We start from the raw sequence: 27,434 nt of genomic DNA on the forward strand, positions 1-27,434 counted from the left end.
TGATTCTCATAAAATCAGCAGCAGTAAATAAAAACAACATAAAAACAACATAAATAGACAAAAGTATGATGATGTAACGTTTCTCTCATATAATAAATAATACATAATAATGGTTATTGACATTCTGGTAAAAGATAAATGTAATTATCTGTCAGTCAGATTCAGATCTTGAGTTTGTACTATGAATCTTTTTGTTTTAGTGACAAAGAACTTTAATTGATTTGACATTGGAGATAATTTCACTCAATTGTTTAAGATGTAGAGGAATGCACTCAACTTATTATCAGTATTATGATTTGTACAAATGGCAGAATGGATCTAAATGAAAGGTAAGTGACAGCGTCTGCTCCTGATAATCTCCAGCTCAGTCTCTCGGTCACTGTCTGCGGACTGGTAATCTTCACCATGTGGCCCTGAGGTCGGTCATGTGTCCCCGGGGCGGTGCAGCGGTCCAACGTGCTGATGTCAGCGGGCTGCAGGAACCGTCACACCGGGGACAACAGGAAGTCTCACACCGGGGGAGGCTGCTGCTGCTGGTAGGCGAGGACCAGTCCAGCACCTCGGCTGTGTGTCAGTATGACAGGTTTGTAAAAGAAGATGTTTATTATATATATAAGTCCTGTTGTGGAGTGATTACAGGGAAACCGTGCGCGCTCGTCCACAGTCACAGTGTGTGCGCGCCTACTGTTGCGTAATATTCACATTTTTAACTTTAGTTGTAGCAATAATTAATGATGTGTATTGATTTGTTTTTCATATAAAGCAGTGTATTTGGGCTACTTCGCACCATTAGTCCAAGACTTAAAATATTTAATATAACCACGTTGGATTTGTTTGTTTTTCTTTTATTTGTTTGTTTATTTGTTTTATTGATTGTAGGATAACACCAAGACCACTCAAAAGGTGTCAGTGTAATTGTTTTGAGGGGTGGTTCATGATCCAATAAGGAAGAAACTGATCTGGATCAGTGGGTGTTTCACTTTCTGTAACATTGTGAGATATCATCATTCAACATTCTTCCAGATTTCTCCCAGAATAATTCATTGATCTTGATTTGTAAAAAATCTGACATGTTAAGGGGATTGATATTTATAAAGTGAGTATAGTTTGGTGCTGAATTTAAATGTATAGTTTCATAAGGGGACTGTTAAGGGGATAGTTAAAGATCCTTTTTATTATTATTTTATTCTTAAAGAACTACAGTTAAAGCAACAGTGGAAGAAGTGTTTGTAAAACTACACTTTACATAACTGTTGTCCAGCTCATCCTGTTGTTGTGTTTTGGGTGAGGAGCAACCAAGGTGGCTTTGCATGAGAGAAACTATATAGATTAAAATTGAACTGGATGATAAATGTCTTCTTTTTATCATACTGCCTCCTTTTATAGCTAATTGCTCAGGTATCTTGGAGATCTAGGAAAATGTTGGATCAGGTATTGCTGATAGGAGCTATCATGAAATCGAGGACTGTATTTTAAAAAAATGTATACAAAATGGAGCCTAAAAAAATGACCAACAAATGAAACCAGCATCTTTAAGGCCTGGCCAGTTTATATGTATCACAGCAGCAGGGGAATTCAAAGTGCTTTAAGGAATTAGGGAGACATTACAATAAAGAAAGTCCCTTTACATTGTTCTATCTTTTTGGTCCTTAGGCAAACTGTAACTCTACAGACTTGTTACTCAAACAGTAATGACACCAGATTTTTTTTTTACATTAGCATTAATCTATTCAAATGAATGTGGCCAAACGGAGGATTTTGCAGGAAGTGTATTCACCTTCCTAAAGCGAGAATAAACCTCTTAGTCACTTATTTTCAGAGCTGAGCCGATGCCAAGCCCAGCTTACAAAGAAAGGACTTACGATCAGACATAAAATCTGCAGACCTCTGATTAGAACAGGTTAAAAGTTATTAGGGATAAAGTTGACACTGTCTCCTGCTTGTCTCTCTTTATTAAACATTGTCATTTAAATCTTCCTTGACCAGACAGTGACTTCTACCTTGAGCAGCTTCAGAGAGATGCCAAGTTCCTGTGCTCAGATCTGAGGATGGACACTGAACTTGTTGACACACTCGTGCTGCAGCTGAACAGAATCTACCCCCAGATACTCAGTGACAAAGAAGCCCGCAGGGTCAGTACACACATTAAATGTTTTCAAAGTCAGCATGTCCTTACACTGGAATTGATTGGGGGTAATCCAGGAATTTGTATCTCTTAGGCGTTTACTCACATTTTCACCATTTCCCCAGAGATTCACTCATGCATCTTGATGGATAACAAATAAATCAGGCTTTTTAGGTGACTGATAGCGTTGATTAAATTGGCGCTGACTTCAGGGCCTTGGTGGAGGTATCTACATATAATGTTGAATTGGAACAGAAACACGATGCACATGAGCAGTGACTTGGTTCAGCATGTGTGTCTCTGCAGTTCAGGAACCTGAGCGTACCCACCAAGGTTCGGTTTGCCGAGCTGCTGAAGCACCTGTATGGGAAGGGAGAGGACACATGTCATGAGTTCTACAGAGGACTTCACATTCACGCTGAGGACGTCTACTCCAGCCTGCCCAGCAGAGTCAGACAAAAAGGTAAAACACTGAGAAGGCCGCTGCATTCTCCTTCTTCTGCTTCTGCTTCCTCTTCCTCCTCCTTCTCCTCTTCCTCCTCCTCCTCCTCCTCCTCCTGTGGATTTTCAAGGGAGGTGCTGTTTTCAAAAGATGTGGCCTTGCAGACTCGTATCTGAATGAACTTCAGTGCAGAAAAACACACTCGTCCAGTTTCCTTGAATGAGGAAAGAAATATCTCCACACTAAAATCTGTGAAAATATCTATTTAATTTGGAAGCTTTAAGCCCGAATGCAGAAATACCATCCAGTAGTTTAGTGTGGAGACAATTTAAATGTAGAGTTGAATGACAGCAGTGTAACTATAGTGACAAGAAGTATTTCTTGGTAAATGAAAGCAGAAAGTAAAATGATTGGTATAATCATATTCCACTGTTCACACACATCATCTCGTGGGTTTCAGAAACTGTCTGAGCTTAGAGTTAGTAATTACACGAATGCGTCATCAGGTGTTTTTTTTAACTCTGCTTTTCTCTCATCTCCTCTTTCTCATTTTTAGAGATAAGTATCATGAGAGAATTATGGATTAAATCAGTTATATGTTACACATTCTCACTGGGCTAACACAATACATCATATCGCTATATATATATATATATTGGACTTTTTATATTGCTTTTGCTGAAAATTATATTGCGGTGATTATTGATATTATTTTATTGCCCAGCCCTAAGTGCATTTATCCATAAGTGCATCACCTCCTCCTTATTCTGTCACTTCATGTGAGACACTAAATCACACAAGCACATTCCCCCGGTGTTCTATAACAGTAGACCCCCTGCTGTGTGATGGCCCTCTCTGGCCGAATGTAGGTTTATCCTCCTTAAGAGGAGAGAAGTTGATGCGCTGCCTGAACTGTTGTACAGATGATCCAATTCACCACATGCTGTGATTTATTTTTAGTCTGATGTTTACAGATTAAACATTTTCACTTTCTGTTCCAGAGGTCGCAGATCCAAAGTGGACGAACGGTGTGGTGATCCACCCCGAGCGATTTGTGCTCAATGACAGAGGTAAATCCAATAATCTGCATGTTTACGGTTTAAATTGAGTTAAGGTGTAAATCTACGTATTTGCAGTTTACATGTTCGTGTAATCTAAAAAAACATACTGGTATAATTCACAGTAATTCTATTCTTTAATCAAATTCTTTTTTATATATATATATTTTAGGGTAATCCATCATTCAGCATTAGATTTTGTCAAGTTTATGTTGTCATCATATAGAAATGAAGCTGCAAACAGAAAGCTATTGGCCCCCTCTCTACTGTATCTTGTTAATCCACCAAATTCACATTATTCTTCCCTCAGTATCCTTGACTGTTTTGATATAGACCTGAATGATCTATATATGATTTGATTCCGGAGCTCATAAATACATTACTGTTGGAATTCATCCCTCAATGTCTCTCAATGTCCCTGCTCAGAACTGCATGCGGTTGTGTGTGAAATGGGATTATAACAAAACTTATTATAAAGACACTCAGCGGAAAGGCCCAACAGTCCCCTTAAATTCAATCAAGCTGAAACAATTTCACACACTCAGTGTGTCAAGTCCCCTAAAGGTGCACAGATTTTAGTTTTTTCATCAAGATCAATGAATTATTCTCTGTGAAAATGGTGAAAAAATGCTCCATCTCACAACACAGAACATGAAACTGAAATAAAATCCTGCATCCGCCACCTGATCTGGATCTGCACAAAACTTGAATGGGTTCGTCCCTGACATCCTTCCACTGAGTTTCACCTTTCAGTTGTTTGTGTGAATCAACCAACAAAAGGACAGTTGTGAAAACATCCCCTCCTTGGTACTGGATTTAACAGCAGTCAAACAAAAATGAAACAGTATTGTAGTGTGAAGTGAAACATGTTGTCTTCATTTGGCTGCAGGACAGCCGGGGGTGAGGTTTGTAAAAGTGGCGGTGGTGTTATACAGTGTGTGTGTGTGTGTGTGTGTGTGTGTGTGTGTGTGTGTGTGTGTGTGTGTGTGTGTGTGTGTGTGTGTGTGTGTGTGTGTGTGTGTGTGTGTGTGTGTGTGTGTGTGTGTGTGTGTGTGTGTGTGTGTGTGTGTGTGTGTGTGTGTGTGTGTCGGTAAGGGCACCTCTGTACCCCATTCTGATCCTCACATAAGCCCCTTAAGCCCAATAAGCTTTGTTCTTCAGCAAACGCGGTCGACTGTCGAACCTTTTAACCCCTTGATTCAGAGTCTGGGCTCCCATTCATTCATCAACCCATTAAGTTCAGGGCTCTGGCTTTGTGGGTCAGATAAATTCCTTTGAACAGTGAAGGGCACATCCAGTGGGTCAGAGGTGCGTCAGCAGGGAAATGGGTCATCAGTCGTGTAGTGAGACGCTGACTCTGTGCTGACTTACACTAGATCATAACATTTATGGAGGAAGACACCGACCCACCATTCACATTTATCGTGTCCACTCACTGATCCAGGTTTTATTTATCAAACAGTCACGGATGAGAACTTCATCTCTCCTCTTTCCTTCTGCAGGACCGATGTTCTTCCTGAGCTGTTTCAGTTTTGTAGCTGGTATCGCGATACTCTTCTATTATGGAGGTGAGTCATTGGCTGCTTTCAGGCGTGCACTGAACTCTGAACATTAGTCTGAAATCATCCACGGAGCCTTTTATGTGAGAATGCAAATGTCTGAGTCAGTTGCTCCAGACATGCCGGTCCTTTATTAAAAGTGTCTGAGTGAGGCCATGTGAGAAAACAGCAGGAAATGTGTGGTAGACTCACAGCGAGCTAGTGGGTGTGGTGATGGTGTTTGTAACAAGAAGAATAGAAATATCTCAGGCTGAAAAAGAGGAGCCATACAGCGAGAAGACAATGAGATCTTTTGGTGATAAGAGGATGATGTCGGTGTCAACGTGCTGTAAACATGTGACTCCCACATGTTCTACTCAGACGCCACCCCTCAGCTACATACTCCAGAAACGTTCCTGTTGTTGTGAACGTGTCTGACTCAGATATGCATTCTTCATGAGGCAAAGTCTGGAAGAGTCCAGACCCAGAGAACGATGAAGTCCTGGTTATTTATCACAGGGCAAATTATAATTGACTAACAAGAATTACCAGTGTACAAAAACAACATTACTATATAGAATAGTAGTTATGTTTTTGTACACGTGATCATATGTAGAACTGTCCCACTCTGTTTGAGTTCCTCTGTTTATAAACCACCATGTTCACATTCTATCCACAGACGGTGAGACACTGAGACGCACAGGTCCGTTTCTTCGCTGCTCTGCGGCAAGACTAGCGAGTAAAGGTGCTAAAGATGTTTTAATTACCTATGCAGAGGTTGGAAAGCAGAGAAAATGAGGATGTTAAGGTGCCGTGAACTGATTCCCATGTGAAGAGCGAGCAAGGAAATGTTCCACTCTGTGTGCCAAACACATACACACTCTCAACGCTGCAAAGTGTTTTAATGAAACTAAACACATTCAAGTACAAATACAAGTAAACAGGTGCTTACTGATGTGTTTTTTTTTATGCTGGATGAGGGAGACATCGATCAGGTGCAGTTTTATACACACACACACAGTAAGGCTTATTGCAGCTTTAACAGACTTGAGTGTGTTTGTGTTGTGTATGTTAACACGTGCTTCATTACATTTTCTTAAATGCACAACATATGTTCTCAACAGCTCACCCACTCTCTGTGCCTTCTACTACTGTGATAAAGAGACTTTTTACTATCTTTTGACTGTTGAACTTTTGCTCAAATAAAGCACAAATTATTTTTGACATCTCCTGGAAGTGCATCTTATTTCCTCCCTCTCCTTTTTAAGGGCACTGATATTTTTGACTCCACATGAATTTAAATGTGGTTGGTTTCAAGAGGGAACTATTGGGCCTTGCTATTCTAGTCTAGTGTTGAATGTGGTATGACATGAAAAAATATAATGATTTGTTGTTTAAACCATCTGTAGCCCTGGTGTATGGCACACACACATTTTAATATATTTTAGTATTTTAACAAAGGACTAATGGGTGTTTAACGCTCCTTTTATGTATTGTTATGATGTGTATGGGTGTGTGACTACTGTTTGCAAACCAAATGGCCCTCTCCATATAATTTTTTTTTCATGCAAATGAATTGGCTTTTTGAGGGCTTTAACATGCTCAAATTCTTACCAACATTTGCAGAAAATTAGAAAGTGGGGAACATTTACTTTTCATTTATTTTCTGTTATTTATTTATTTTAAATTTTGTTTTTGTTTTTAATTTAATTAAAAAAAAATATTTTCCTGCGCATAGGCGAACTGAGCAGTTCGCTCCTGCGCAGGATATATTTAACTTAATTTAATTTAATTTAATTAAACCTAGGCCACACTGCCCTTATATTAACATTAAGGATTGGATTGACTGGTCATTCCCATGTGAAACTAAACACAGGAAGAAGATGGACAAATTATTGTGTGTGTCTGTGTCATTCTATGCTGCTTTTGATACACATTTCAGAGAAAACAATTGTTTTTTCTACTTTACTACATATATTTGACAGCTCTACTTAAAAGTTACTTATATATTTTTGGATTTTAGATACTGAATGATTTAACATGCTTTAAAAACCTATTGTTAGAGAATAAACAAGTAGTTTCCAACCTTGGCTTCTGACGCTTTACAAGAATCACAGTGTGGGACACATTTAACTTGTCTATGAGTTGTTAAAACCCTCCAGCCACTAGTCATTTTCTTTCCCTTAACTTCTAACAGGGTTTGTGTCAAATTATTGTTCAAATTTGAGAACACATTTCTTTCAGAACTTTGTTAGAAATGTGTTATATTGGTTAAGATCAAACTGTGTGTATTAAATAAATTACTTATTGCTGCATGATGTCTGCATCACTGTGTTCTGTTTGATTTGTTAAACTTATTATCAACCGTTAATTAGTTTTACAAAACTGCTTTTAATCAAAGTTGTGTCTGACAATTCTGACTGTGTGTCTTCTTTAAAATCAATTTATTCACATTCCAAGAGCTCAGTAAAAAATGTGGCTTCTTATCTTTTGAGTTTTATGTCTGACACTGTTTCCTTTGCTCCTAAACTTCGATTTTTTTTTGGGCTGTCAATTTTTGGATGATGATGAAACATTAATCAGAGTAAATCAACTGCACCCAGAGCCCACTAGAGGGCTCTGCTCCCTCATTTAGTACATCAAAGAGGGATACGAGGATGATGGGAAATGTTGAGGTGAGCTATAACAATGACAAACGCTAGCAACAGACCGCCCTCAATAATTAATAATGACAATAGAATTGATTGAATAAGTCAAGTCAACGGAATTGAATGCTTCTTACTTGACAGAGTGAGAAATACTTTCAGGGTGGATGCATTTTGTACGTACAGGAGGCCCTTTCAAGCTCATAATAACGATTCAGAAGGGAAATATGCACATCTAAGACGGATTGTAAAGTGCCGCTCTGGAGGAGATCTCCGGTGTCTGATCTCCTGAGATCTGCGGCACTGAGCAGCACTTCTCCGTCTCTGTCTTTTCTCTGCAAAGGGGATGAGCAACAGACGATGAAAGAGGGGAGCCAGAGGGAGGAGGGATGGGCAGGTGCTGAAGTGATGCTGGAGGTGTCACCGGGGTGAATGTTCAGTTTGAAAACTGGCATTCACATCCCCATGAGGTAGAACTATTAATAGTGTGGCTTCACGAGACCCAAAGCTGCCAGTTGATCATCTGCACTCTCAGATGTTCGACCTCCCACAGAGTCAGTCTGCTGAACTTCACGACTGGGATGGAGCCAGTATAGGAGCGAGATGATATACATTATGTATGCACTGTATATCAGTCTGCAGATCTGCCCTGGGGTTGGGAGGGGGGCTGTATGTGTGTGTCTGTGTGTGTCATCAATCTGTTTCTGTCTGACTGTTTCCACGGTTACCAATGATAGTTGTGGAGGAGGGAAAGGATGGAGATAGTGACGCTGGTTTGCCAACTGCATGGTGCTTTGTCAGTCACGTTGATGAAATTATAGATCTGACACATGAATATTCTTAAGGTTTTTTAAAAGAAGGTAATTATGTGAAACCGATGGCGCTCCTATTCTCGTGTAAAGCCGCTGAAGTGTAAAAAATGAGCATTTGCCCGGGCTCTAATTGGGGTTTCGGTGACATGGCTGAAACGCAGTCTAATTAAGGCTTCATTTTAACAAGCAGTTCTGCTGGGGTCTGTGCTGCGTTGACTCACCAGCTGCTGTTGGTGCAGAGAACCACTCCAGCTCGGCTTGTGTAGCAGAGGGAGTCATGGCACAACCAAACATTGTTATAATTGAATGTTAGGCACGACGCCTGTGGTGGAGGACAGATGTGTTGGACAGGTTAACGCTGTGGAAGTGGGTCAGGGATTTGAGTCACACCCTGCTCTGCATACATGTGCTCAGCAGACCCATGAAACCTCCTGGTCAGAGCTGTCTGGAAAAGCGCCGTGACATTGAGTTCGCACGTCATCAGTGCGATTAAAAATTGAAGCCTCGTCTGCTGTCAGCGTGTGTGTGTCTGTGGTTGTGCGTTTCTGTCTGGCCGGTGCTTGGGGGTCACTCTCGGGCAACAAATGAGACAGTGTACCTGACTCCTGTTTCCTCCACGTTCCTGTTTGTCCCCTATTGGAACAAATGTTGTGTTGTGCACACACCAGACCCCTTTGTCAAACTTGGTCTGTTTCTCTCTTGCTTGCTGTTTGCTCTCTGTAACTGCAGCAGTGCAGGACAAAGATTGTTTCTAGTAAGAGAAAAGCGGTCAGATTTTTCGTTTTAGTTTGTTTTCTGGTGGAAATTTCGCTGCGTGCCTGGAGAGGTCAGTGTGTTTGTAGGTCAGGTAGGGGGAGTGCAGGGGTCAGGTCAGGCGAAGAGAGGTCCAAAAACATGCTGACTACACAGAAGTCTATAGGAACAAACTGCACAGTAAGGCAAGAGAGAAACACCTGTTTGAATAGAGAGATGGGAGCAGAGACAGCGGGTGGAAATAAATAACCTATATGACGAGCAAAAAGAGACATAATACCTGTGTGCGAGTCCTTGGGTCAGTCTCTGCTGTTCGGCCGGTTGACTCCAAAGGCGGCGATGAAGATGTTGACCACCACGATGATAAAAACCAGGCTCGTGGCCACGTTTTCCATCGTGTCCAGCCTCCAATGCTTTTGTTCATCATTCAGATTCCATCGAACTGTGGACAGAGCAAGGAGACCAACTTCAGCAACACACACACAAACACACACTCTAATAAAACATCAACAATCGACTTCCTTCTGGGACTCAAGCCAACTCATTATGACACGCAGATTTACTGTAAAACATAAATCCATACATAGTTAAATCTGGGTTCGGGGAGTTCTCCTGGACTCGATGGATTCCACAAAAATGCAGGGTATCAAATGTTCATTTTGACAAAAGCACACGAGGATTAAAGAGTAATATGCGTCAGTATTTCGCTGATCAGCTGGATGGTTGGAGCAACAGATGAGTTGAAAGGATTTCAACAGCAGAGTCGATGGAAGAGTCTCCCTGATGCTACTGAAGGAGGATTTTCCACAACCTGGCAATCTAAACATTATGGTTAGCAAGTGTTATATTAGATTTGAACAACTACATAGCCGTTTTGGGAACATCTATCAAACACATTTACTATATATTATAACTTATACTACATCACAAAGTAGAGGATAAAAGATATGTCAACATTTTTAGTTAATTTCAAAATACCTCATCGGTAGTTTGAGGCATGAAAATAAGTTGATATGATAATGTGTGAAAAACACAACTCAAATTATTTTTGATATATTAAATGCACAAATAATCTGACCATTGTGTGTATTTGTGGTATAACGTTTGTTGGCTGTTTTGTATTAGTTGCATTTTTCCATTAACACATACAGAGTCTTTACTTTCTATTACGACTCCAAATATTTCTGATTCAAAATACACTGTCAGAACAATACAGGGAAGAGAGAAACTGATAAGGGAAGCTTGTGTTTCCTGATTCATATCGTTTGTGCTATTTAACATATTAATCACACACAATGACAATGATGCAACTATTCCATGTTGTGATAATTGATTGTTACATATATATTTAAGTTTTCATCTTTATCATCACAGGGATGGGTCTTTAAATAATGATTTAATGTAGATCCTGACATTTTAAGGTTTGGTTGTGTGTGTGTGGGCGCGTGTGTGTTGTTGAGTCACATGTTATTCGTACGTGCATGTATGTATTTGTGGGACATAACCAAAGATTAAACGGTGTAAAGACCCCGCCTGGGTGTGTGTGTGTGTGTGTGTGTGTGTGTCTTTGCTGGGGTGGGCTGGGCTTGGTTTGGCGGGGGGGTTATGGGTGTGGTATGTAGGCCACTCACATCACGCACCACTGGTTCCATTAGACAGAGCTGGTTACAGGGTAGAGAGGAGGGGGGCTAAACGAGGAGGGGAAGCAGAGAGGGTACAGACCAATCAAAGAAAATGAAGGAATAGAAATGGAAGGAGCAATAAGAATGAGATATGTCATATTCTGGGGGGTGGGGGGGGGGGGTTGGAGTATGGGTCAGTGGATTGGTGAATGGAGTTGGGGGGGTCAAAAGGGGCAGGAGTTTATAAATGTATGATGACTTTCACATGCTGATCAGCCTTCTCTCTGACATGTGAGCCTTGAAAACACAGGGAAATTAGAATTAGAGTTACGAATGATTATAATGATTATAATAATAAATGTCATTCTTTTCAAAAAACAATTCCAGATTCAGTTCAATTCAGTTTCAAATCAACTTTATTTGTATAGCACCACATCATGACTTTCATTATCTTATCGGATTAGAGGAAGAATCCAGGAATTTCTTTTCACTTTCTTTAAAATTGGGAGATACAGGGAGCGTGTTTTTGACATTTTCACCAATTTCCCAGGGAATTAAAGATGGATTGTGATGACAGGACTAATATCTATAAATGTGTTCAATTTGGTGACGCTTCACTGAATTTGTTGGACCTTGGCAGAGCTATGCTCTCTCCTGGTCGTCTGTGGCGGAGTGATAGAGCGGTCGTCATTCCCTGTGTTCCCCATCTGCATGCCAAAGTGTCCTTGGGCAAGATGCTGAGCCCCAAATTTCCCATCATAGAATAATAAAGTGTTGCTAATACATGCACTGAATGAATGTGTGTGTGAATGGCAAACTGTACACAAGTTCTTGTGGTCATCAAGATTAAAAAAGCGTTCTATAAATACAACCCATTTACTGCCATTCTAGTTCTTCTATTTGCTCCTCCAGCTGGAGCTGAGATGAGTCAGTGTGGCTTGGTTAGAGTTCACTGACCTGCTGTTCACTAGACAAAATGAACTGCACTAACATCTTTCCATCGGAATGGACCTGTTGTTCCAAACCGCAGTGGTGGCTGCAGACTTCCTAGAGTTGCATCTCTGGATGTGTGATATCTTTTAGAGAGTTTCCATTTACTCCAAAACACTATTGACACGTTTCCTCACTCCACAACAGAGAGAGAGAAAACACAATCACCTCCCCTTCCCTTGACTCCCAGCAGCTGTAAACACATATGAACTCTGACGTGGTGTCAGGCCTGGTTTCCATGGTTACCTGCTGGTAATGGGTTGTTTGTTAAGAGGTCAGTGGACTTGACATTGGCGAGGGGGATGCATCGTATGGGGCAAAAGGTGATATGTGTTGGGCTTCAATCTTGCTGCATGTCAGGATGAATGGAGGAGGTGATGAAACACGCAAAGCAGGTGAATGTTGAGAGATATGAACAACAAAGACTACCTCTGGTCGAACAAAAGGGCTCGGCCTCTGCGTAATTTCTCACCTATGAAGATAAGCATGACCCCGACTGTGACCTGCAGACAGAGGGAGATGCTGATTAGGGTGACAATGGGGGTGAAGAAGGAAAGACGCGGCCCCTGCTCCAGCACGGCCTTCAGCTGGGAGGCGTTTGCCATCAGCAGAGCCACATCCAGCATGCTCTCAGCCGCACTCTTCTTATTAGCATAGTGGTTCATGTTGAGTGGGGCCGGGCTGCCGGGCCAAGCATCTGCATGGGAGGCCTGGGGAAAGAAGAAAGTAATTGACATGGAGATAATGATTATGGCTCTGGGATAACGCCTGCAAGAAGAAGGCCTTGAAATACACAGAGAGGCATGCTGCATGTGCTCTGAGTTCTCCCAGTAGAGCACCAAGGAAGCATGTTGATGACACCAGCATTAAATTTTGTGCTTCCTGTGCAGTGATGGCGAGGATCTGGTTATCGCTCTTACCTAATTAGCACAGAGAACAGCCATTACAGACGAGTGACCTTTGAAATCAGAGCCATTAGTACGGCAAAGAGATTCAGACACGCTGGTACCAGACCCATTAAAATGTAGTGAACATGACCATGTCAGCATGTGAAGAAATATGATTTGAAACAATCACATCTGTACTTTGTCTTGTTCTTTGCAGCATCAAATCACTGCTCTGAGCATGTGTCGCTGTGAGCTGCACTTTTACTGTTTACTATTTCCCGCTCGTATATCCCCCTCACCGTACTGACAAAATGTTGACTCATCAATCCTGCTTTCTGAAACGAAAATCCATTAAAACTGTACTGACTACACTTACTTCCAAAGATAAGCAATAAAGCTAATGGATGGATGCATGTATATTATTATATTACATAAACTATGAAGCAGGGACTTTAAATAGAGGAGAACGATTTTGGCTGCATCATCATGACACAACAGGTGATAACTGAAAGAATTAAAAAAAAAAATAATACTCTTGTGGAAACAAAAACCTTGAAAATGTTGTGTTTATTAATAAAGAATCGCCTTTTTTTCTCTTTTGAAATGAAGCACTGATGACGCACAAACATCCACTTGGACCTTGCTACCTCGCTGCAGCTTCTGTCACATCAAGGCCAAAATCCTATTCACCCTCTGCAAACATAAAAATAATCAGCAGCGCTCACAGTCTTCTCCTCGACTCTAAAGCCTCCTCGTTTTTTTCTCACAACACAGCCCTGCAGCTGCTGAAAGTGTAGTTTGTCAGAAGAACACCTAACCACAGAGCTTGTGGGAACTGTCTTTCCTCTACTCTGGGGATGGAGACAAGAAGAGAAACAAGAAGAGCTGCACCCTCTAATTTGCTACAGGGTAGGCTACAGCAGAATTACAAAGTCTTCAGCCGATTCTCAACTATCAGCTGGCAGAGTTAACTTGATGTATGAGAGGGAGGAACAAGCTGTACCGTCCCTGTGCTTGTAAGGGTTGGAGAAGAACTTGCACTGTGCAGTAATTATTTTTGATGGGATTTTTCTTCACTCCTGTGATAACCACTGGACAGGACGTGTTTAATTCTTTTGATAAGCAATTGCTTTTGAGCACGTGGGGTAATGTGTGTTACCGGCCAAATCCTTCATCCAGCAACTGACCTATTAGTTTAGATTTTATAATTTGGCATAGCTTCATGGGAACACTGCAGAGACATCCTGACAACACGCAGAATACTTTTAAAATGTCTCTATGTCTCTAAATCCTCTACTCTCAGAGCCACTATGCCCCATGATACATTACGACTCATATTAAACGGATCCTCTGAACATGTTTCGACACATTCCATGGGAAAGAGCCACATAGAGTAGCGTAGTGCCCTTGTGACTGTGATTTGTGCCAAACGCCACAAATGGCACACTGTCATGACGTGTCAGGGTCAGCCATTCTGCTCTCCAACACAAGCTTTTTTCAAAGAAAGCCCTTTATCCCAGAGTCAACAGACCACAGTGAGATAATGCTTGTTGTGAGATCACAGGTTGGAAACGTGCAGTCAGGACGTCTAGAAGCACAGCACATGAATTAGCGCCAAATTTCACCCAACAAACATGGTGAACTATTTCACGCACTGTATATATGATTCTTGTCCTGTGTACACACCAGGCTGAGATACAGAGTCCAAGCTTTTTGTCAGGATTAATCCTGCTGTCTACTCATATCATATGGGTGATGACATAGGACAATAACTCACAGCAGAGGAAAGATAACAGAAAAATATCAGCTGTGGTATGAAACACTGTTACATGGTGTGAAAAAAAAACATTCTACACACTGGATCTATTGTTATTTTTGCGGGATCTAAAATGAAAGGTCTTCATTGAGGCAATCACTCTCTGCTGGTCCTGGATTTCATTGCTTATTTTTGTGATGAATTATTCACACTGCATTCCTTGTCTGAAACAGACTCTGGGGACACACAGGAGGAGAGAGAACAGGGGAGGAGGGGGTGAGGAGGAAGAGATGATGGAGGGCTGAGAGAGAAAAGTTGTTTGAATTTGTATTAACTCTCAGTTATGCGTCACAGCAAGAATATATCTCACATATCCTGCTTTCTATGCACTAATATTACAATTACGAGAGTTAGAAAGGAATAAAATCAGTCAAATAATTTATTTAAACTGGAAACTTGACCAGCTACTGAGAGATAAAGATCTCATAAATTAATAATGTATATTTTTAAATACTAGATAATAAATCATTCCTGGAAAATTGACCCTAGGATATAGTCAATATTATTATTGTAACAACTAGAAGGGCACTCAGTGGAGCGGATTCCTCCAACAAGGCCCAACAGCCACCTTAGGAAACCACATTTAAACTCACCTGATCTGTATTTTTAAGTGCAGGAGCCTGCAGGTAGAGCACAGAGAGATCAGTTTTTACGGTGCAGAGTTTTAAACTGGTGCCAATTAATCTTATGCTTTAAAAACAAATGAAAGACTGATCCTTAACACCCACCGCCTCCCGCTTCCATTTCTCTCATGAGTGGATAAAACTACGCCCCCATCATAAACAGCTACCTTTATGTCTTCGCAAGAGAGAGCTGCAGAGCGATCGGAAAGACTGTAATGTCCAAATAACCAGAGATTGAACCCAAAACCGTGAACCTAACTGAACCGTAAAAACTGATTTTCATTTTCTAATCAAAGACCAACTCAAAGTTCTGGCCGACTTCCAGGCCCAAGAAATGAACTCGTTCAACTCGCACACCTAATCCTAACCGTCTCCCCTTTTCCCACATCGTCACACCAACTGATGCCGTTAAGCTACATACCTGCATGTCAGCTACTGAGACTGCTGCTTTGAAAGGCTAAGCTCTGTATCTGACATGCGGAGAGCTCTTTGCAGCAACAATACAAGACACCACTTAATGGTGAGACTCTGCATTTATTATTTAGTCAATTGACTACTGTTCAGCAGCAGGATGAAAAGGCAAATGAACTCACATCTGTAACTGTATGACTGTATGGTTTTTTCTTTCTTCTTCTTATACATCAGCACTTCCTTGATTTCCATCCATCATGTCCTATCAGCGGCCTTCCCCTCTCTCTCACCTCAAACTCTGGCTCTCCTCCAGATGAGGATCGACCCAACTGTAAATCTAATTTTCGTGATTCTCTGTAGGGCGTTTAGTTTTACAGCCTTACACAGTGCAAAGCAAACATGGCTGTTTCAGATCATACCCTATCCTGTCATGGCACTCGGAGAAAACCAAGTGAGCAGCGACACAAAAAAAAGGGAAAAAGGTTCAAGAATGTGCTTAAGTGCTGCGCTGAAATCTGACACAAAATCCGATTGTTCTTAGATTTCAGTGTAACACTATTAAAAGCCAGTGGAGAGTCTGCATATAAGATCTGCACCTTGCAAAACAACAACTGTGAATTGATTCCCCTCTTATTGACTCACACTGATGGGAGACACATTGCAAATGAGACCAATTGCTCATTTTATCGAGCGTAAGGGTATTACATTCTGCATCTGCTGCCTGAGCTCTGACGGCCACAGGGAAGTATCTGGCAGCCAGGGCCTCTCTCTCTCTCCCTCCCTCCCTCTCTCCTCCCCTCTTCTCCAAACACACACGCATCCATCTGAAATTAAATGGACAGTGACTATATAGGTGACACATTGAAATCTATTTCCTTGCCCTGTAAAACCGGATGCAGCGCCGAACTTACGTACATTGCAATTACTTGTCAAATGGCAACTTCAATCACCACATAAAATAACACAATAAACACAGAGTGTCCTGGTACAGCCTCGTTGTGGCACGCAGTGGGATGACATTATGTAAAAGTAAACTCATTGTGCGTGTATGTATTTGTGTGTGCATGTGTTTTGTGTGTGTATTTTGGCCAGTGAAATGGAAACAAAGAAGGGTTATACATTATTTATAAGGTCACTCAGGTGCCAACAGTGCTTGAAGGCTCATCTGAACCAGACTGCTGCCATCTGACCCAGCATGCCTGCACCAGACATGAGCTGTCTGTTTGAATGTTTTCCTTTATTAACTTGATTCTCTGTTTACATGCAATATATTCAGCATTCAGCAAACGTTGAATCGCCTTACATTAAAACACAGCAATACAGCTTTACTGATGCTTACAATTCAACTTTATTAACCAAATGCTCTTTGCTTCCATGTCCATGCACTTGTTTGGCACTTTTTGGATCATGTTTCCTCCCTGTTTTCCGACTCCAATTAACAATCACTTGTCAGAAGGCAAGAAAGAGAAACCTGAGAAATATTGCATCCCAGCTTCACTGCTAATGTGTCTTTGGTTTCTTGCAGCTGTAAGTTGAGCACCCCTCAACGGAACATACCAAATTCCTTCTTGCACATGGACAAGCGTGGCTTAATTCAGTATTTACTTTTCCTTATTGAAATAAAAAAGGTCTTAGGTATCTTACCTCGGTCCCACTTCTCCTGCTCCTGCTGCTGCTGTTCATCATTTTCCCATATGAGCACGATACTGCAGCTCACCTCTCTCCTGCAGGATGCAGCTCTGGGTAACTGATCTGCTGAGTGGATCACGTTGTTGGGGAAGAGAAGACCTGCAGCTTCAGAGCCTACTTAACATAACAGATGCATTTGTTGCATTAAAGTGCGAAGACAACTGTGATTATGATTCTTTCTTAACTTTAACTTTAACCTTAAAACATGCATTCACCCTAAAATTCCATGATTTACACAGCACCGATTGTTTTGCTCCCAAAAGAAGGCGACTCCCCATCATGTGACTTTGTAAACAGATTTCGGTCCCCACAGCATGAGTAATACCTGGGCAACACAGACACAGACACACACACACAGATACAGACACACAGACACACCCCCACACACAGTGTCACCATTACCTTAACCCTGTGTGAACTTACATTGATTTTCTAGAGTCCAACTCTAACCTTAACTGTGGTTACTACTTGCTATACGCTCACCCTCCCCTTAATTTAAACCTGACCTTAATCTAAACCTAGATCTAAATCTATTTTAAAATATAGGACAAGATGGTGAATATCCCTTGTATGTTTGAAGGTCTTCTGCACAATTTAAGTTTCCAACTACCATTTAGATATTAGCAGGTGTTAATGGACACCAGCGGATGTGAAGGACATAACTTCACCTTAGCGTCATCAAGGTTTTTTTGGTCAAGGTACGCTAAAGGCAAATCTGACTGGCTACTGGCTTGTATGGGATTTCTATGAAGGACATAGTACAGAAGCCATTTAAGCTAACATTAAAACACATCTTCACCATAAACCTTCTCTTATTGACTCCATAAGGAAGACAAACCACCATAATGTGACTGTGTAAACAGATTTTGGTCCCAAAAGCATGAGTAATACCTGGGCCTCAGACCAACACACACACACAGGCCCTCAAACAGCCCCTCTGATAAAGTGAGGACCGGTCAAAGGGACCTCACTCTGTAGGGTCTATGCTTAAAATGGTCCTCACAAAGATAAAGTAACACACACACACACACACACACACACACACACACACATGTTCTACAAGAAAAGACCAACAAAGACTACGGATGGTTACATAATAAATGACAAATCATCTGTAAAATCGGAGTCACGCCCCTTAGATCAAGCATGTGTGTGTGTGTTTCTGTGTGTTTCTGTGTGTTTCTGTGTGTGTGCGCAGCCTCTCGGAGCCCTGTGATTGGTCGATCCTCCGGTGGTTACCAGGGGCGTGGAGCCGATCGGGGCTGAATGGTGGACACATTAGCGCGGCTCTCACCGGTGTTCCACCCTCACGGAGACAGACAGAGACACACACGGTGACAGGCGGGGGACAGTCGCACACACGGAACTCCATTAATCCCCGAAGGAAGAGGAGGAATCCGCGGGGTGCTCCACTCGCAGCGGCCCGGCTCTTCCACGACACCCCTCCGCGGAGACAGGGGAGGGAAGAGCGGAGACACCCCGGCAGCACCGGGATGCAAGGACCCGGGGGAAAGGGGGGATGAAGACATGAAAGCGTGGTCGTCATTTTGTTTTTAAATCGTCACTATGCGGCGGGTTTCATCTCCGGTCAGGCGGCGACTTTGAAGGGGGGGGTTGTTCGCGGTTCACCGGATGCTCACTTGAGGATAACCCGCAGATAGGGCGTTTTTATAGTCCACCTTTTGTCGTGGACGCTTGCTAGCGTTAGCGTGCTGGTCTCTGGACACCGGACCGGGCGGGTTCACCGGGTTTTTGCTAACGGCGGGGACATTAGCCACCAGGTGAGTCTCTCTTCCCCCCCCCCCTTCCCTCCCTCCTCATCGATATATAACAGCTGCTCAACAGCTTTAATTTCAATTTTAAAAATCAAGTGAAGTTTTCCAGCTGTGAACTTGACGTTAAATTTGTGTTTTGCTAGTTTTCTCTGTCTCAACTATTCATATCGTGGTGTTGGTCTTTAACATTCACCTGCTTTTATATTCCCACCAACTAACTTTTAACTCCTTAATGGCGGACACCTTCCTCTTTGACCCCCAGTTGGCTTCAGCACCATCTTGGATTAACAGGTGATCAGGTGGTTTCTCTCTAACTGTGGGTTTCCCTCTCCCCAGCTCTTCACACCGGATGAAACCCACCCATCCCTCCCGGTGTGGTTAGGGGCCTCCACCCGGAGAACTGCGTCACCGAGTGGGCACCGCAGGTATCCATCCACCTCAGTCTTCAGCCATGGCACGGATGACCTGGAAACCAAAGTGAACCAACCCTTCAAAATCACAATGGAGCTGGAGGCTAATTCAAACTCTGAGGCCCAGCCAGACCTGACATATCCATCTGTGTCCAACTCTCAGTGTGAAATGGCCATGGGCGATGGGAATATCAACCTGGTGGAGCCGATGGTGAGAGGTGGCAGCGACCCCAGTGCTTGCCCTTCCTCAACCAGCTACCAGAGGAATGTGCATCAGAGATTCATCAGGAGGAACCTGTGGTTCTCGGACATGGACGAGCAGGCCTTCGAGGCACCCGAATGTGACAACAGGAGTAAGATCCTGAATATAAACCTGCGAACAATAGTGGACAGGACTCTGGCGACCACCTGCGGTACACAGGAGGCGTCCAGCGCCGAGAGCCCAGGTAGGCAGAAGGACGGTGGGACGGAGAGCGCCACCGCTGTTGAGGAGGAGAAGGAGAAGCCTGGAGATGTGTTGAGTGTTACTTGCAGCAACGGTGCTAAATCCGCTATCAAGGCCTCCAGTGAGGAGACTGAGGAGGAGGCGGAGATGAAGGCGGTTTCCACATCTCCAGGAGGAAGGTTCCTCAAGTTTGACATTGAACTGGGGAGAGGGTCCTTCAAGACTGTCTACAAGGGCCTGGACACAGAGACCTGGGTGGAGGTGGCCTGGTGTGAGCTGCAGGTAAAGTACCACAGCTGATTTCTGGTCTATCCCTCTGGGACACCGAGCACAGGTCCAGTTGAGCGTAAACAAAGCAAATGCAGCAGACTCATGTAGTTTTGAAAAGGTTATTTTTCCTATACGTATAAATGGGAGACACTTTTAAACAACAGTGACATTTTGTCTGAGACATATTAAAATATTTAAAGCTAGAAGGGCACTTGTGTACCGGGCCAAGGCCCAACGGTCCCCATGTGAAGCCACATTTAAATTCACTAGATCTGGATTTTTATTTGTCTCTGCACCAAATTTCCCAAACCCATACAATTTTTTTTTCTTTATCAAGATCTATGCATTACTCTGTGGGAAAAAAACAAAATTGTTGAAAAATGCAAAATTCAAAGGGTTCTTTCCTGCCCATTACGTACTCTTTCATTTCATTTCATCTGTCCAGTGGTTGTTGCATAATCCTCACTAAAAGTCTAACGCAAACATAACCTCCTCAGCGGAAGTAAAATCCATCTTCTAATTTAATTTTCTCAATAAAAAATACTCGTAAGTTGTTTATCAGTCATCAGTGATTCATATTCTGCGAGGATTGCTTTACTCTCACAGGAAGCCCCCCCGCTCAGTACTCTGTCGGTGAAGGTTCACACATCATGACAGTATAATGGTGATGTCCTCAGGGAGCTGTCAATCAGCCAGGCTCTCATGGGGGGGGGGGGGGGGAGTCCGCTAAGTTGCAAATGGGTTACCACTAAATTTTAAATGGGTTTACACAGGAAAAGTGATTGACAAGCACTGGCTGCTGACGTAGAGGAGCACACCTCCCCCTGATCAGCAGTTTTGCAAATACACAAGAAGAGTCTATCTTGTCTTGCATTACACAGACAGAAGAAAATCACCAGCTTAGACTGTGCAAAGGTATTAACTAATTATTTCCGTCCTTTGGAGACTGCAACTGGGATTATCTTTCTCTCCGCCTCTCCCTCTCTCTCCCAGGAGGCTTAAGGGGGACTACAGTAAGCATGACTGGCCCCCTTTAAAGAAAGAATACCTTTACTGCGATTTTTTATTCTTCCACCATTCAGATTAAAATGGTTAAAGATTCATTCTACGTTCAACCATCCCTCAACCATCATTTTTCCTGTAGAGTCGTCTGGCCAGCTGATAATACGATGAGTCTGATTATAGTTATTGGAGGAGACAGTGCAGGGGGGAGTGTGCTCTGTCCCAGCAAATGTGTGTGCATGTTAAGAGCTGCTCTCTTGCATCCCTCCCTCTGTGCAACAGGAGGTAGGCAGACAGGAAGCAGCTGAAGTGCGTTGTAGCCTGCTGGGAAGCGTGTGGCGGTCTTGTGGCCTCGCTGAATACTTTGCTTAGGATCTTGAAAACATGCTGCGTCAGTAACCTGAGAGACCAAATAATGCAGAGTCCTTGATGCACTGAAAAGAACCAGACCTGTTCAGTATAACAATGCAGTGACTCATATCGCTGAAAGGAGCTGAAAAGATATCAGGCCATTGGATAGATGAGAGTAAAGCTAGAGTAGAGCTGAGGGACACACCAAGACTTCGTTTGGATGATGATGTCATTCAGACTGATTGTAGCAGTGAGCCATCCCTCATCTCCCGCCTCAACTCGACAACACTGAGCTGCAATTCGGACGTGGAACCGGAAACAATTTACTGCATTTTATTTCCCCCCAGTGACACATTGAGACTCCTTCTAGTACTCAATCACTAATCCCTGTTGATCTCCATACAAATGGGTCTTCCTCACAGCCGTGTTTCCCATCAAGGTGCTCTCTCATGCAAAGTTTGGCAGCTTTGAGCTGATGGTCAACTTCTACAATACTGTTAATGTTGTGCTGAGCTGATCAATTTTTTACACTGGAGCTCTCCTTGGGTCATCAGCTTACTCAGCAGATCAGAACCCCTGGTTGAGAAGCTGTGTGATTGAGTCAATTAGGTGGACAATCTGTAAAATGACCAGAACCCTGATCTCTTAGTGATTAATCTTGCCTCTTTAAAGATAAACTATTTAACTAGTTAATGACGACGAGTATTCATTCAAACTGTCATTAAGGTTGTGCAGTTTTAGGTCGGACACGGGGGGGCTCTGTTTTAACTAATCACATTCAGAGCTTGTCCAATTAAACCTTTCGGATTGGAATGGTGGTAAAATGTTGCTGCACCCGTTGAATGGTTCAACAAGTTGTACTTGGTCTTTTAATTAATAATTGGTGTATTTTGGGCATAATTACAATATACCAATCAGAGTAACAAACCCCCTGGTGGATTTTTATCATATTAGATTTTGCTAAGTAGTTGGAGAGTAACAGTGATGTTCTGTGCCACTGACTTTAGACTCGCGTTTTGTTGGTCTTCTGCGCATTCACTTTCAACTCCATCAAGAAAGCCGTGCACCTAACCACACCTCGTCTTAAGAGCAACACACCCATGGGTGCTCTGATGGTAACAGATATCCAAATGTAAGTATCATGGTGTTTACAGCAGATGCTAATTTGCAACAAAATATAAAATAAACTGAAATAGTGAGATAAAAACATAAATTGAGTACAGTAAGATACAATAAATCACAGTAAGCATTAAAATAGCTACAGGAAGTCGGACACAAGTACAGATTTGTTGCTGAGTCAACCAGGAATTAGTAACCCCCTGCGTAGTGAAGCTAGCAATAAAGTTCAAGTGAATTCCAGGACTTTTCTTTCACAGAAAAGCTGCTGGAGCTAAAGTCTCTAAATGAGTTTGCAGGAACACTGATGTGTGAGTTTATTTCAACTTAATTAAAATGAAGGAAGTCTGTTATTTTTAATATGCATGTTTACTCTTCAGTGTTGCATGTAAGTTAATACCAGCCGTGCATGGCTCAGTAAAGTGTGGTTAGAAAATTGGAGAAGACAGATGAGCTTTGTATTACGCGGGTCAAAAGAGATATGACTGTGATTTTCCACTGTTTTCCCTGCTTCAAGTGGTCACATGCCTTTCTTGCCTAGACATTTTAATCTGGTTCCATGTTTATTCCTCCTTCTCCCCTGCCCTTGCTCTCTCATAACACTGCCCCTTTCCTCCCCTTGCCCATCTCCCCCACATCCCTGTTTCTGTGCCAGGCTGCTAGCATAACACAGATGGCCCTGGCTCAGGCAATGGATGTTAATCTGAGACAAAGATGCCTGTTGTGAGTTTTTCATTGTCAAGAAGAAACACAACTCGTGTTTCTGTTGGCCTTGTCTCATTCGGTCAATGCCATTGTGGAATTTATTTTTTAAACTTTGGAAACTTCCTGTTTCTGCCAGTTGTGGCTTTGTGTATAGATGTTTATCTCGGTGTTGAATTCTGTGTGCACGGTCACAGATCCAGAGTTTACTTCTGGTTTTGTGCAGACTTCTATGTGGTATTTGGCAGAGATTGTGTTGTTCTGTAGATTAAATCTGGTTCTTAGCTTGTGATTGCAGAGCTGACAATTATACCCGGGCCTTGATATGAAGCTGCCTGTCTGTGGGTTTTTTGGAGAAGTGGGCACTCCTGAACCAAACAAACCTAAAAATTGACAGAATAAGTCTTGGCTCTAAACATTGGATGTTTCTGTAACAGTAGATAAAATTGAGCTTGTGGCTGTCTCTTTGGATTAACATGTAAAGGGCAACTCATCACACAACAACAACAAACCCATTTGACTGCTCAGATGGAAAAAAGGAAAATGTTGGTGAAGCCCATGTGGGCCATTGGTTACAGCCCATTTGCCTCTAGGAAGCCTAGGGAAGCAAGGCCAGAGCCAGTGGCTGTATACAACAGTGCCTTATCAGCAGGTCCCATCTTCGGGCATGCTTCAGCTCCTGTGTCTCTCAGCCAACTGAGGACCCAGAGGGATGAAGGATAAGTCTGTTAGAGCCACAGCAGTGTGGTCTGTGGAACACTTCCAACAGGCGTGTTATTTAGAGGCTGATTAAGGAAATGTAAACCAAATTCATGGGAGACAGTCATCAGCCAGTGTTGTTTAAAGAAAAAAAAGAAGCACAGTCAGAAAATGTTGTTATCCCCCCAAAAAAGACAAGTGATAAGATGAGTAACAAAACTAATTTGAATAATGGGCTGAATGAAACACAATGTCAAATCTCATCTGGTTAAATGGAGCTTACAGAAAAGTATAGCCCTGCTTAGTCGGAAACCATAGTTTTAATTCTGTCTTTAAAAAGTTATTGGGAAATAAAATCTTTTCACTTTTCACCCTAAGCTGATTTATGGTTTGTTGCTTATTTATTAGGCCCCACATGTAAAACCTCACTCGATCAAATACATCAGCAAAGTCTGATGACGGTCAGACTGAATTCACGCGGTCAGAGGTACTTTAACTGTTTATCATTTCATTTGTAGTTTGCAGTAGAGCTGAACTGCATTGCATTACATTGAGAGGTATCTTTAATGTTTGCCCATCCCATTTACAACATGAGAGGGAAAGAATACGAGATGCACATGTCAATATAATAGAGTCCATTAAAACACCACCACTAACTACAATAGCACTATTAAGCATGTTGTTGTATACTTATGTGTGACTGAGCTGGTATACTGGATTAAATTAGATTGCCTTATTGTGTGGCGAGAGTGTATATGCATTAATGTTTAGCAAAAGGCCATTTAGAAAACAGGCATGTGGAGCTTGTAGTTAACGTGGCTCAAGAATAAGTGTTAGCAAATGGGGAAAAGCTCAAGAACAAAGAAGTTTGTTATGAAGGAGTATATAACAGAATTTACAGTATTGAGAATTCTTGTAATGCTCTCTTGGTCAATTCCTCCACTAACCTCTGGCTTTTGTGTCCAATGTGAATGGAAACAATCGACTAAGGAAACTTAGGAAAATTTAATTTTTTTTAGCGGGTTTACCTGCATTTAAAAACCTGCATATACCCTATAATTTTGATGAAAAAGACACAAAATATATGAATTGGAAAAACAGTGGTTGACTAAGAAAGGACTTTACAAGGCAGTGTTCCAGTGTCGGTTTAGTGAAGCTCATTATGCTTGTCACATGTTCTATCACTTTAAAGGCCACAGTTTGTTTGTAGTAGTGAGAAGCAAATCCTAGATCTATGTTTCAGTGGGTTTTTGGTAAGTATCTGTGTGTGCTTACTGTTCCTCATTTCCACTGCACTTTTGACTGGATTTTCTTTTGCATAGTTGGGACTTTTCTACTTGGCAGTAGGTATGCACTAACGTGATTTATTGTGTTTAGTCCAGAAAATGTCATAGATAATTTGGGACTTTTCCACTTGTTTTGTCTGAAATAGTGATTCCATCATCTGGCCTTTTGTGTCAACGTGTGCTGCTTCATTTTGATTTAAAACATAAACGTTAATATATAAGGTTTTATTAAAGCTGACACATACTGCTAACCGTTAAGAAGTGGTCAAGGCGTGAAATTTAGCAATATGTGCCCCAACGTTTTCCTTGAGCATACCAGTATTTAGTTGGGAGCCACCAGAGCACACCTACACTCCTGCAGTCTAACCTTGAACTGATTTAAGATTTTAGCTAAATGGCCTTTGACCTCCCTCGTCTTTCCCCCAGCAATAGGAAGTGTCACAACAGCTCATTAGACCCTGTAATCCCTTTTGGAATTTAAGGAGGTTATTTATTATGAACGAATCTGGAAAACTTCTGTATCCTGTTAAAGCCTCCTGCTTAGGCTCTGCGGTATGATGACAAGGTTTACTTTTCAGACGACACACTCTACCTGACCTCAGCATCACTAAGCTATTTACCTTACAATGAATGGAAAACAAATGGCCACACTGTAGCACTAAGTTGTTAATCACTGCAATGGTTACTCACATTTTTACAGCTGATTTCAAACCTAAAGCTACTTACATGAAACAACTTTTGGGCAGTGCTTTGTATAGTTTGTATAGTTTCCTCTGTTTAGCTTCAGTAATGTCATTGTTGAAACAGTGAGGTTTGTGTAGCTGCCATATCTTTAGATTTTGTATATCTTTTATCCCTCTAGGTATTTTCATCGTATGTGTGCTTGCCAGATTTTGGATCAGGGAAGAACCAACTCAATTTTGTGGCAGATCCAGTCATTTCGTTTGTAGCACCACTACTCTTTCTCTGGATCCTTCTGCAGAAGTAGTCCTGACTTCCATGATACCTGTCAAATTTATGACATCATGTTCGTAATGTGATTATTGATTTTAGTGTTAAGTTTCTTTGAAGTACCATGGCTGTAAAAAGATGGCAGTGATGAATCAAGTGCAGCATTCTTGAATTTGCTTTATTATTGATGACCATGATCGGTTTTGGTAAAGGCTCCACATAAATTTAGAAACTAGGCTGCTTTCAACAACTCCATGTCTGTGTTTTGCCTGTGTGGTGTTTGGTCTGGGTCAGAAAATGATGCTGGATTCAGTCTCTCCCTCTGGCTCTGTGCCCCCACACTGCAGCAGCTGATAAAATGATCAAGGGAGGAAGGGACGGGCAATGCCACCCATTTGAACTCAGTACATCTCTACCCAGCTCACCACTCTTCTCTCTGTATCGTCTCAGCTCATAATCTGTGATCCTGGAAAGGGTCGCACGTGCCAGACCGACAGCTCACCTTACTTACCCTGGTTTTCTGGCTTGCTCCGGTACAAGCTGGCGTCATTAGGCTGTAGACATTTACATGGGCATTGAGCAAAATGGTTCAGAACAGATGGGTGAAATTGCCACCCAGGGTATCGTAGCACCACAGCTATTTGTAGCTGGTGTGATTTTTACAATGTGTCTGAATATCTGTGTGTTACCATTAAGCCTGGATGTTCAGTGTTTGTATTAAAGAAGTAACCACCAGCTGTTGTGCCTCAGATTCTGCTGGTCACGCTGGTTACAGCTGCTTTTTGTCAACTATGAAGCCTTGTTGATTATAAATGAAAAATACAATAACAGTGAAATACTTACTGTAGAGTTTCACAACATAGAATACATGCTATTCACATTCATCAATATTAATAGACATTTGACCATTAAATTGATATTTTAACACTGATGTGATCAGTCGGTAGTTGCCATTGTAATTACATAACCAGCTTTAGTCTTTTGATGAGTCAAGGGTGTTATCAGCAATGTTTGTG

General features: G+C 42.0%; 3 protein-coding genes across 6 annotated transcripts in view; 2 read left to right on the top strand and 1 right to left on the bottom strand.

Annotated features, from left to right (window-relative positions):
- Positions 1 to 312: 312 nt before the first annotated feature.
- On the top strand, positions 313 to 6,339 carry LOC133004695 (caspase recruitment domain-containing protein 19-like). Its single transcript, XM_061074176.1, has 7 exons — positions 313 to 329; positions 419 to 583; positions 1,991 to 2,132; positions 2,432 to 2,588; positions 3,569 to 3,637; positions 5,128 to 5,193; positions 5,843 to 6,339. Exons 1-7 carry the CDS (start codon positions 313 to 315, stop codon positions 5,959 to 5,961), a joined length of 735 nt encoding a protein of 244 aa, XP_060930159.1. The 3' UTR covers positions 5,962 to 6,339.
- Positions 1,529 to 17,690, bottom strand: LOC133005383 (ninjurin-1-like). The gene is made up of 5 exons (XM_061075044.1): positions 17,627 to 17,690; positions 17,367 to 17,525; positions 12,458 to 12,695; positions 9,654 to 9,815; positions 1,529 to 2,485 (listed from the first exon to the last, which is right to left on the bottom strand). The coding sequence occupies exons 2-4, from the start codon at positions 17,406 to 17,408 to the stop codon at positions 9,673 to 9,675; spliced, it is 423 nt and encodes a 140-aa protein (XP_060931027.1). The 5' UTR covers positions 17,409 to 17,525; positions 17,627 to 17,690; the 3' UTR covers positions 1,529 to 2,485; positions 9,654 to 9,672.
- Positions 17,691 to 19,605: 1,915 nt separating this feature from the next.
- LOC133005459 (serine/threonine-protein kinase WNK2) overlaps positions 19,606 to 27,434 on the top strand; it is a 38,719-nt gene continuing 30,890 nt past the window's right edge. For all 4 annotated transcript variants that reach the window (XM_061075138.1, XM_061075140.1, XM_061075139.1 and 1 more), the window contains exon 1: positions 19,606 to 20,323. In XM_061075138.1, the coding sequence (XP_060931121.1) occupies positions 19,688 to 20,323 (636 nt within the window). In that variant the 5' untranslated portion in view covers positions 19,606 to 19,687. The remainder of the gene's footprint in view (positions 20,324 to 27,434) is intronic.

The sequence above is a fragment of the Limanda limanda genome, chromosome 7 (assembly GCF_963576545.1).
Source record: "Limanda limanda chromosome 7, fLimLim1.1, whole genome shotgun sequence".
In the NCBI taxonomy this organism is placed as follows: domain Eukaryota; kingdom Metazoa; phylum Chordata; class Actinopteri; order Pleuronectiformes; family Pleuronectidae; genus Limanda; species Limanda limanda.

Bases quoted from the DNA above. Each gene is read 5' to 3' on its own strand.
- LOC133004695 (XM_061074176.1), top strand. The intron at 2,589-3,568 runs GTAAAACACTGA...TTTCTGTTCCAG, and splicing joins CAGCAGAGTCAGACAAAAAG to AGGTCGCAGATCCAAAGTGG. The intron at 3,638-5,127 runs GTAAATCCAATA...TTCCTTCTGCAG, and splicing joins ATTTGTGCTCAATGACAGAG to GACCGATGTTCTTCCTGAGC.
- LOC133005383 (XM_061075044.1), bottom strand. From the start codon at position 17,408: ATGATGAACAGCAGCAGCAGGAGCAGGAGAAGTGGGACCGAG. The intron at 12,696-17,366 runs GTAAGATACCTA...TTCTTTCCCCAG, and splicing joins GCAGGAGAAGTGGGACCGAG to GCCTCCCATGCAGATGCTTG. The intron at 9,816-12,457 runs GTGAGAAATTAC...CTCTGTCCACAG, and splicing joins GGTCATGCTTATCTTCATAG to TTCGATGGAATCTGAATGAT.